General features: G+C 44.6%; 1 protein-coding gene across 1 annotated transcript in view; it reads right to left on the reverse strand.

Moving 5' to 3' along the window:
• DNAH14 (dynein axonemal heavy chain 14) overlaps positions 1 to 11,311 on the reverse strand; it is a 328,569-nt gene that overhangs the window by 219,086 nt on the left and 98,172 nt on the right. The window contains exons 19-21 of the mRNA XM_040451938.1: positions 9,837 to 10,206; positions 7,880 to 8,067; positions 4,703 to 4,948 (exon numbers count right to left, since the gene is read on the reverse strand). Coding sequence (XP_040307872.1) covers positions 4,703 to 4,948; positions 7,880 to 8,067; positions 9,837 to 10,206 — 804 coding nt within the window. The remainder of the gene's footprint in view (positions 1 to 4,702; positions 4,949 to 7,879; positions 8,068 to 9,836; positions 10,207 to 11,311) is intronic.

Below are 11,311 nucleotides of genomic sequence, written 5' to 3' on the forward strand. Positions count from 1 at the left end.
ATATATATATATATATACCACATCTTTATCCATTCATCCATCAATGGCCATTTGGGCTCTTTCCACACTTTGGCTATTGTTGACAGTGCTGCTATAAACATGGGGGTGCATGTGTCCCTTCGAAACAGCACACCTGTATCCCTTGGATAAATGCCTAGTAGTGCAATTGCTGGGTCGTTGGGTAGTTCTATTTTCAGTTTTTTGAGGAACCTCCATACTGTTTTCCAGAGTGGCTGCACCAGCTTGCATTCCCACCAGCAGTGCAGAAGAGATCCTCTTTCTCCGCATCCTCACCAACATCTGTTGTTGCCTGAGTTGTTCATGTGAGCCATTCTGACAGGTGTGAGGTGGTATCTCATTGTGGTTTTGATTTGTATTTCTCTGATGATGAGTACTGTTGTGCATTTTTTCATGTGTCGGTTGGCCATCTGGATGTCTTCTTTGGAGAAGTGTCTATTCACGTCTTTTGCCCATTTCTTCACTGGATTATTTGGTTTTTGGGGGTTGAGTTTGGTAAGTAATTTATAGATTGTGGGTACTAACCCTTTATCTGATATGTCATTTGCAAATACCTTCTCCCATTCTGTCAGTTGCCTTTTAGTTTTGCTGGTTGTTTCTTTCGCCGTGCGGAAGATTTTATTTTGACGAGGTCCCAGTAGTTCACTTTTGCTTTTGTCTCCCTTGCCTCCGGAGACATGTTGAGTAAGAAGTTGCAGCGGTGACATGTGTTTCTAACTGTGAAGCAGTCACCTCACGATAAGGAACACACCCTGACCTTGAAAAGGTTTCCTGTGCCCTGCTGTGATTCCTTCCCCTACACCAGCCTATTCCCATCCCTAAACAAGCTCAGATTGACTTTCTGAAACTACACCCTAGTTTATGTTTTCTAGAATTTTATATAAATGAAACCATATGATAGGTATTCTTTCTGGTCTGACTTCTTTCACTCAGCATAATCATTTTGAGATTTGCTCATGTTGTTGCATAGATCAGTACTGCATTTCTTTTTCACTGCTGAGTAGTATTCCATGGTATAGATATACGACAATGTGTGTATCATCCACCAAGCGTCCACCCAGGTTGCGTCTGTTTTTCACTAATACAAATAAAGCTGCCGTGAATATTCAGGTGTAAGTCTTTGTATGGACACAAAGCTTCCTTCCTTTTGGGTAAATACCTAGGAGTGGAATGGCTGCATCACGTGGTGGGTCCATTTTTTAACTTTTAAAGAAACCTTTCAAGTGATTATAACATTTTACCTGTTACACGGCAGTGTACGAGAGTTCCCACCAACACTTGGGGTGATCAGTCTTTTTTGTTTTAGTCATTCCATAAGACGTGCAGAGGTGCCTCACTGGGAATCCAACTTTTCCCCAATGAGCAGTGAAGTTAACATCTTTTCACATGTTTATTTTCCCTCCAAATATTTTCTTTGGTGAAGTAGCCACTTAAATCTTTTGCCCATTTCTGGGTTTTTTTTTTTTTTTTTTTTTTTAGAATTCTTTACATATTCTTGAAAGAAGTCCTTTACCAAACATAGGCTTTGCAAATATTTCATTCCAGTCCTGGCTTATATATATTTTTGCCCTAACAGTGTCTTTTGAGGAGCACAAATTTTTAATTTTGATGAAATCCAGTTGATAGATTTTTCCTTCTATTGATCAGTCTTTGGGTGTCATGCTGAAGAAAAGTGCCTAGCCTGAGGTCACAAAAATTTTGTTTTCTTCTCAAGATTTCAAAATTTCTTCTTTTAGGTTTATGATCTGCTTCTGAGTTAAAGTTTACATGTGCTACAAGATATGGCTCGAGGGGATGTTAAAAATTTGTTTTGCATATAACTGTTGGCTTTGTCAGCACCATTTCTAAAAAGACTTCTTTCTGGAAATGTCTTTACACTTTTGTTGAAAATCAGGTGCCTGTGTGTGTGTATGTGCGCATAATTTTTTTGTAATCTCTATTCTTTTTTTTAGGTTTATTTGATAGTGACACAGAGTGCAAGCAGAGGATGGACAGAGAGAGAGGGAGAGAGACTGAGACAGGCAGAGAGAGAGAGGGAGAAAGAGAATCCCAAGCGGGCTCCGCACTGTCAGGGCAGAGCCTGAGTGGGTCTTGAACCCACAAACCGTGAGATCATGACCTGGGCTGAAATCAAGGGTTGGATTCTTAACCGACTGAGCCCCACCACCACCACCCCAGTGCTCCTGTAATCCCTATTCTGTTCCATTTGTTTATCTTTATGCCAATACAAAGAACTGTTTTGATTAGCTTTACAAGAAGTCTTAGTATCGGGTAGTGTTGATGGTCTAACTTTGTTCTTCTTTTTAAAACTTTAAAGTCACTCATCTTCTTTCCTGTAAAGTCTGATCTGTGGTCAATCCCCCCCAGTGTGCATTTCACCTTCTGACCTGCAGTCAATTCCCTCCCTCCCCTCCCCCCCCCAGGGTGTGTATTTCACCTAAGGTATTACAGTTTTTATCCGCACAAGTTTGACTTTGGTCTCCACGTTTGTATATGGTGTATATGGTCTTCCACAATCTACTTGTTTCACCGTCCTCGTCTCCAATTCAGACTGCTGCATCAGTTCAGGATCCATTTCCATCAGTAAATTTTTTTCATTATGAATTCTATTTTCTTACTTTTTAAAATGTCTGACAATTTTTGGTTGCATTCGAGACACGGTGATTTTATCATGTGGGTACTGGATACTTTTCCTAAATATATTCCTATAAATATTTTCCTAAGAATATTCCTGAACTTTGTTCCGAGTGCTGTTAAATTGCTTAGAACCGGTTTCATCATCACGGGTTTTGCTGTTAAGGTGTGTTAGAGCAGCATTTAACATAAGGCTAACTGCTGTGCCCTTCAAGCGCTCCATCGACCGCTCACGGAATGCGGCTGGTGGACACGGGCACTGCTCCCAGCCCAGTGTGAGTGGTCCCCTCACCCTGACACGTGGTCTTTTCCCGGGTGCCCAGGAGTTTCCTGGAGTTCACGTGCCAGCATCAGTACTTCCACGGGCCCTTGGAGCTGTGCCCCCCTGGTCCTGCAGCCTGCAGGCTCCGGCCGACTTTCAGCAGCACCTCCTCTTTCCAGGCTCTGGCCGGGTCACCCTGCTCACCCCCACGCAAGGCCTGCAAACTCAGGTGGGGGCCACCTCGGCTCTTCTCGTTTGTTTCCCCTCTCTGTGGGGTCCTGTCGTTCGATGCCTGATGTCGCACCCTGGAAGCACAGTCCGTCTCTTTTCTTCTGTTCTGCTGTGGGTACTTCAGGCGGAAGGTGAACCTGGTCCCTCACCTGGAAGCGGAAGTCAGTGTGCACGCATGTGCGTGCACGCAGGTGTACATGTATGTGCATGTGCAGGTGTGTGTGCACGTGTGTGTGCGCGCGGGTGTGTGTGCACACAGGCGTGTGGTGGTTCAGCTTGAGTACGCCCCATGTATCATTCACTACGTTCATTTTACTTTTTATTTATTTCTTTTTAATTATTATGTTCATTTATTTTTGAGAGAGAGAGAGAGAGGCAGAGTGTGAGTAGGGGAAGGGCAGAGAGAGAGGGAGACACAGAATAGAATCCAAAGCAGGCTCCAGGCTCTGAGCTGTCAGCAAAGAGCCCAACACGGGGCTCGAACTCACAAACCGTGAGATCATGGCCTGAGCTCAAGTTGGACGCCTAACCAACTGAGCCACCCAGGCACCCCTTCATTTTACTTTTTAATGAAAGCACCGGGTGCTCTAAATACTCCTTTTCATGGAGCTCTAAGCCAATTGTGACAAGGTTTGATTTAGAATTCTTTCTGCTTTTTCTAATTTTAAAATGTTTTAGTACATTTCCTATATATTCTTATGGATGCTTTTAAATTAGTTTTTTGTGATAGTTTTGCTGCTGTTGTTGTCTATTTTTTGTTGTTTCTCTGTTCATTTTTTATTTTAATGTCTGTGGTTGGAGAATATGGTTTATATGGTTTATCCCTTTTTTGCAATTTATTGAGTTTTTTTTTCTCCTCTAAGGTTCAATTAACTGACATCTTCCCTAAATGCTAGTGTGTTTGCAAATAATATGAACTCCATTTGATGGGTACACATTTCTCGCTGTCACACTACCTATAATCAATTATGGTACCTTTACTATTAAGGACGTTCATATTATTACATACCTTGTTGAGTTTCCTTAATTCTTTAAGTGATTCTTGGCCACGTTAGCGGATGTGGGGCTATGCAGAGAGGGACTATCAGGACCACTGAACCTGAGCTGACCCGATGTTTCAATTCCTAATCATGATGCGTTCTGGCAAACGGCAGGGACACACACAGGTGTGGACACACAGGACTCATCTTAAGAGCAACCGCACAGGAAACAGAAATGAAGCGACTGCGCCAGCAAGCAGAGTCTGCAGGCAGTGGAATTGGCGTGGGCCCCGCCAGAACCATGTGGCACTGCTGGTAAGTCCTGGCTTACGGGGTCTTATTTTTGTATGATTTAAACTTATTTTATTTGCCCAAACTGAAGTTTATGACAACTCTTCATGAACAGTTAATGTTTCCCAAAAAAGTTATTTCTAGTATTCAAAATACTAAATAATCTCATTTCTATATGGGTATATACATGATTTACACAATTCAAAAGGTTGTGAAATGCACAAAATTAAAGTGACAAATAAAACTATAAACAATGACAGTATTTTCCCTTTGCCGTAATATTTACCTTAAAGGGCCCGAGAGAGGAAGACCCTTTAACTGTTGCCAGTGTGATCTGAGACTCTTCCAGCTGAGTGAGTATGTCGTCTATGGACGAAATGATCAGGACGGAGTACGTCTCGGAGTGATGCACAACCAAGTGTAACGGGGTCGTGTTCCACAGATCAATAATCTTAAACAGCGTCTTCTCAAGGATAGCCTCCTTAGTGGCGGAGATTGAGATTTCGTTTACTTCGTGTTGGTGCTGAAACATCTGAAACGAAACATCATTCTTTAATATTCAGCGGATGAAGGATTCCTGATGCGCTTACGATGCGGGACTTCCGTGAGCGTGCCCCTCCCGGCCTGAGCCTCAGGACAAAGCCCTTCCTAACCATTTCCCATTTCCCACTCTGAGCTCTCAGTGAAGTTTCCAGTCATCGTGTACTTCCTCTAATTGCAGCCCGCGAGAAGGTCAGTGGACACCACCTTCGGTACCCGTGCAGATGGCCCTACCCCCTTCAGCTCTCCCTTCTCTGCACTAATGCCGACAGCCTCACCCCTCCGCGACACACTCTTACTTCTGACAGTAACTCTCGTGATATGACGATCTGAGAGAACGGAATCTGAAAGACCCAGCTTTCCCTGGCTTCCCTTCCCTTCCTTATCTCCGTGAGGATAAGTGGCTCGAGCATACATTGGTGGATGGAGCATACGCGTAGGCCTTCTTTCCAGTCCCCACAGACAAGATCCTGATACAAGATCTCACAATCACTGCCACAGAGATACTGGGAGAGCTTTACACTTCCACATCGGAGAATTAACTCACGGGCTAACTGCTCTTATCCCTCAAAGGATCTCCCGCTGGTCCCACGTGTCCTCTCCATGGGGTTGAAGAGTGATGCCTGAACCTGTGTTTTGGTAAAACACGACCAGTGTTCATCACCTACCAGAGACGGGCATCACGGTGATGAAATCAGCTGAACGCTTATGGCCTAAACAGAGAGTTTGAGAAGGACGCGTGCCTCTGGATGCAGATTATTCAGCCAAAGGCAGATAGGCAACCATAGGACCATCAAGCTTCTGTGCTGAACAAAGAACCTTGTGCGTCACACTGACATTCTGAAATTGTTAATAATCAACTCCAAACACTGAGAACGTGTAGGGCAAAATCTCAACGAAGTGTACGTATAGCCCTTTCAACGCCTTATGGTCTGAGTCTGGGACCTGACTGACCAGTGGTCGGATCTCCCAAGTAACTTGGTAATATCTAGGAGGCTTCAGATGAGTCTTAGGCCTATCGTTGATTATCTGCCTCTGTGATAAAGCACACGGTTTCTAAAGTGAAAAAGATCAACCACGAAGTGACTGTGTTCGTTTTATGGAAACTATCGAGCTCTTCCTCTGAATTTACATTGTGACACGTCACAGGTTTTTCAGAGACTACATAACATGTTGGACAGAAACTGCTGTCATATAACGTCATCATTTATCCACCCGGTAGGACCACAAGTGGGCTCCTGTCACGGGCTGTCCTGAGCAGTCTTGCAGCATGACCGCCGTCCGTCTCTGGGTCAACTACGTGATACGCATCCTGTAGGAAATGAAGGCTGGGTCCCTAGGCCCAATCCTGTCCATCTAGGTACCCATGCTCTACTACGTAAGTTGGTGAACAGAAACAGGATGATCCAAATCTTCCAGGAACTCTTGGAGTTCAGTTAAGATGAGCAGCTGATGGCCTGCTCTCCCCCCTGACCACTGCAATGATCAACCTCGGGAAGAGAGGATTCCTCTGACTCCCGCCGACAGCGTTGCAGAGGCTGAAGACCTTGTTCACTTTTGTTCAGATGCTGCATTAACTGTCTTAATTTGGATCCTTCGAAAACTGCATGAGAATCCCTTGTTAAACTATCTATTCACATTAGAAATACAGGGATAGCACGCTGGAACCCTTTCAGGTTCTGGAGCCACCAGCCCACCAGCTGATCCCCTCGAGGCCTGTCTGCCCTCACTTTTAGTGCTTGCTGCTAGACTGCCAAATGTCACCCTTTACGTGACTTGCCCAGGGATGATGACTCCCATAGCCCAAGACTTTGTAAAGGAAAATGTCATTGCAGTTGTGCTATGTTTCTGGAATGCTGTTTTGGATACACCTAGCCAATGATGTTGACATATATGCTCTTAAATTATCTAGACATTTTGCTGAATTCGCCGCTGGCACACAGATCAGTTAGGAGGCCTGATGATGACCCAGGACAGGGTAAGGGATTTAGACGGGATGAGGATAGAGAGAGCAAAAGAAGCCTGAAAGGTTAGTTCATCACTTTCAGCCTAAGCAACTGGAAAACAATGGAGGCGCCATGTGCCGAGATGGGGAAGGGAAGGAAGAGTGGGGTCTGGGAGACGGAGAACGATACCTGGGAGGTCTCTGAGACCCGTAAGTGCACCTACTAAATAGGGAAGCGGATATGTGAGTTCAGGGGGAAAACCAAGGTCAGGGCCAGACAGGTGCAGTAATCTAATTTTAAAGATCACCTAAAGGTGTCTTTTAAAATTCTTCTTTTTAAATTCCTTAAACTATCCCCCCCCCCATTTCCTCATTTCAACAGATCATTTAGTAGAAAATTATAAAATACTATTTTAAATGACAACAGATGCTGTTAATCACAAAGCCTGAAATAAAAACGAAGCTTACTGTAAACTAGTTATGAAAATAGAAAAAATTGTAACCATATAAATCACGGATTCTATTTTTATAACAAAACCTAGATAGCAAAGCAAATAGCTCCTAATTGTGTATTTTAAGTATCATATCAAGTTACTGGCAGAGCCATCCCAACATGCTCTTCATTTTACGTGAAACGGAATACAGCAGCTTGATGTTTCTGTTCCTAGAAGGTGTGCTCTCTGTGAGAAGTGGCCCCGCTACAAAATAAAACACTAATCTCATCTGTCACACAGGCAAACCACTGCCGCTGCTCTCGAATCACCGGGATCACGGTGCACGGAACGGCCTACCCCGTACCTGCAGCTACACGTAGTTTCTGACCACCTGTCCCCTGCCAGCCTTACTCCCATTTGCACGGACGGTCGACCAACGTCTCCCTTTTCTAATTCCTATTCCTTGCAGACTTACTCACTTGCTTAAAAAATTGGCCCCTCTGGTATTTCAACCTATTTTTGTTTTCAAATAATTTTTGTTTACCTTGAGAGCTAGAAGATTCTCTACTGTGCAGTTCTTATCAAGAGAAACCGACTTTCCAATAATCTGGAGAGCATCCCAGTGCCTTGGCTTCAGACAGGGGTTTCCCAGAGCTATGATAGTAGGCAGCCCTTGTTTAAATTCTGTCACCGATTGCTTAAGATGGGTCACCAGGTCGTTTTTAGGTAAACCTGCAAATAACAACCAATCATACTTTTTAAACCAGAAAACAAGTTTGCTATTTAACATAATTCTAGTTTTGCAGTTATTAGGCTGTACTAAAATAGTGAGTTTTATTAACATCACCCTCCCAGAGGAATCAACTGTGGATTAAAACGAAGAGCAACAGGGGCGGCCTGGGTGGCTCAGTCGGTTAAGCATCAACTGCGGCTCTGGTCATGATCTCACGGTTCGTGAGTTCGAGGCCCGCGTCGGGCTCTGTGCTGACAGCTCGGAGCCTGGAGCCCGCTTCGGATTCCGTGTCTCCCTCTCTCTCTGCCCCTCCCCCAGTCATGCTCTGTCTCTCTCAAGAATGAATAAACATTAAAAAAAAATTAAAAGAAAAAACAAAGAGGAACAGTTATCAGAACTGATGATTAAAACCCAAGACCAGCAAAGCCAAGTTTTCTTGGCAAATCTGACGCCAGGGCTAGCCAGCTACCACAAAGTTTCCCAGATTTTCACTGACTAGATATACAGACTAGTACACATATACACATTCAAAAGACTGTTACAGGTTTGGGGCTTTTACATTCTGCTCAGTAAGGAGGACCATCAAAGGGCGGGGGTCCCTCACTAGCATTTCATAAAGAACATATTTAACACTGCAACACAGGCATGTAGGTCAAAGTTCTGCCACAGACCAGGGCCAGTCTGTCCTCTGGCCCTGGCAAACCTTGCCAGACGGGACTCAAAACCTCTGCCGTTGAAGGTTCAAACCTCCTAAAAGAAAAAGACAGGAGACAGAGGCCTAGCCAAAGACGGGGACTCAGAAAACCCAAAAACTACACCTATATGCTTGAATATCCAATCTGTCCAGATGGGGCTTCTTTCATAAAGCCATGCTGAATGATAAAATGTTTCTAGAGACCTAAAGGAAAAGAGAATAGCTTTGGCTTCTCTAAGGCTACATTTTGGAAAAGAGCAAGATTTTTCTGGGAAACTGTGGATAAGAGAAGCAGTGTCTATTTGCTACTTCACACACCGTTCGCTGGGGCAGAGACGGGACAAGGCGCCGGGAGAGAATTCGCAGAATGAGCGTCACGTCCCAGCAGTGACACTACGGATGATCTGTCCCCGGCTTTCCTCTTTTCTAAATGTTTTGTGATATTGTTATTATTTCTCGTAGAATTCAAACCCGAGCAAGGTCAAGTATTTTTCTGGCGAGGAGGTTGCAGTCTGCAGCGTCCTGAGAGTAAGGGAGGAGCATCAAGAGCGAAGGTGCTCCCTTGCCAGGCGGGTGAGACACTCGCCTTGCGGAGAGGACAGGTCTCACAGAATCGCTGGAACAGGAACATCAGTGTCGGCAAGATTTCAAATTTGAGGATTCGCAGAAGGGAAACCTCTCAAAGGGACTTTTTAGCTATTTCTCCCACTGGCCAAGGGAAGCTGTGGGCGAAAACAGTGAGCATCTGGGTGAACCCTCCGCGTATGGGTGGGCCTCTGTCATCAAAGCCACGATCGTGGTGAAGCGTCTGCGGTCTGGCCTAGGGAAATGGCTTCTAAAGAATACACAAAATTGTTATTACTCAAAAAAAAATTTTTCCCACCAAATTTTAATCTTTCTCTTCTTCAGGAAATGATTCCGGCCCCTACGCTCCTGTGCTGCCTCTCCAGCCACTAATGGCCAGGCCTTGGGAATAGGCAAAGCGGTTAAGGTCAAGAACAGTGATCTTCCTGACCCAGAGGCCATGCGGTGTGCGTAATTCTAGGTGGGAAAGCTTGAAATAGATGCCGTTACCTTTCTCTAGCACGGAGATCACATGCATCCATCTTGAAACGTTTCTCTGCATGGATTCTGTGTCGACACTGTGGAGAGGTCTGTTCCTCCACTCCCTAAGGAGCGTTCTCCATTCCTCCTGTGCAGCCCACAGTGTCTTCCTCAAGGTCAGGTCATACTCGATGTCGGCGATCTCCGCACGGACGATCTGCGCCACGTCCTCCATGTTCAGGGAGTGCATGTGGGACTCGGCATCGTCAAAGCGGTGCTGGAATTTGGAGTAGGTTCTAGCTTTGTGAGCCAGACCTGCGGCTTCCTCTGTGAGTGTCCGCATCATCTCCATGGCGCTGGCCACACCAGTCTCGGCACAGAGCAGAACAGGAGTTCTGATCTGAAACACGGCAGGAAGACATTCTAAGAGATCATACCCTTCAGGACCCCAACATGTTTTACTGACAGCAGATTAGCATGTGACCTAAGCTTTAATAAACAGTCAGCATCTGCAAGGACTGTCCTTAATTTATAATTGTTTGTGTCTATCAGGAGGACTTTTAATTATTATTACCATCGTAGCAATAATTTGTCGTGTTTCTTCCCTCTCTCGGGCACCGTGGAACTTTAAGTAACACATTACCTTACTTACTAAATCTGGACAACAATCCTGAGAGGAGTTAATATTTTTCGCAATTTTTCAGGGAACTTCTAGTTATCAGTAATTGTCCCATCGTCAAATGGTAAGTGGCAGTTTCAGGGTATGGCTGGCTCCTGAAGTCATTTCCTTTTTCTGATTCTGTTTAACTTTGTACAATTTTTTATTTTAAGATGTTATTTTTTTAGGGGCACCCGGGTGGCTCAGTCAGTTGGGGATCCAACTTCGGCTCAGGTCATGATCTCACTGTTCGTGAGTTTGAGCCCCTCATTGGGCTCTGCGCTGACAGCTCAGAGCTTAGAGCCTGCTTCGCATTCTGTGTCCCCCTCTCTCTCTGTCCCTCTCCGCTCTCTCTCAAAAATACACATTACAAAAAATTTAAAAAGATTTTTTTTTTTTAAGTAATCTCTACACCCAATGCGGGGCCTGAACTCACGACCCAACTGAGATGGCCAGGCACCCCGTAACTCTGTAACTTTGTACTATTTTCAGGGCACTTGTCACACGCTGCCTTGTATTTGGGTTTGACTACCTCACATGAAATTGTGGGCGTTTACAACACTGACCTCCAAAGAAAGAAAGAAGTAAAGGTCTTCCCTGATTTATTACTTATTCAATTATCACCTTCTCAAGATGGACAGTTTCATCCACTTATTTCTGAACAGCTCATGGAACCTCGTACAGAAAATGTAGAATGGAATTGTGTGTGACGTTGTGTTATATGCAGTGTGGTCACCCAGTAAACGTTGAGAACAATCATAACGTAATACGCTGTATAAAACTACTAAACGGTATTGGTGATAATGGATAGAGCTTAATATGTACTCTGTAAGAGGGATGCCCGTGT

This window comes from Herpailurus yagouaroundi, unplaced genomic scaffold, assembly GCF_014898765.1.
Source record: "Herpailurus yagouaroundi ecotype Mexico unplaced genomic scaffold, PumYag 205, whole genome shotgun sequence".
Taxonomy (NCBI): Eukaryota; Metazoa; Chordata; class Mammalia; order Carnivora; family Felidae; genus Herpailurus; species Herpailurus yagouaroundi.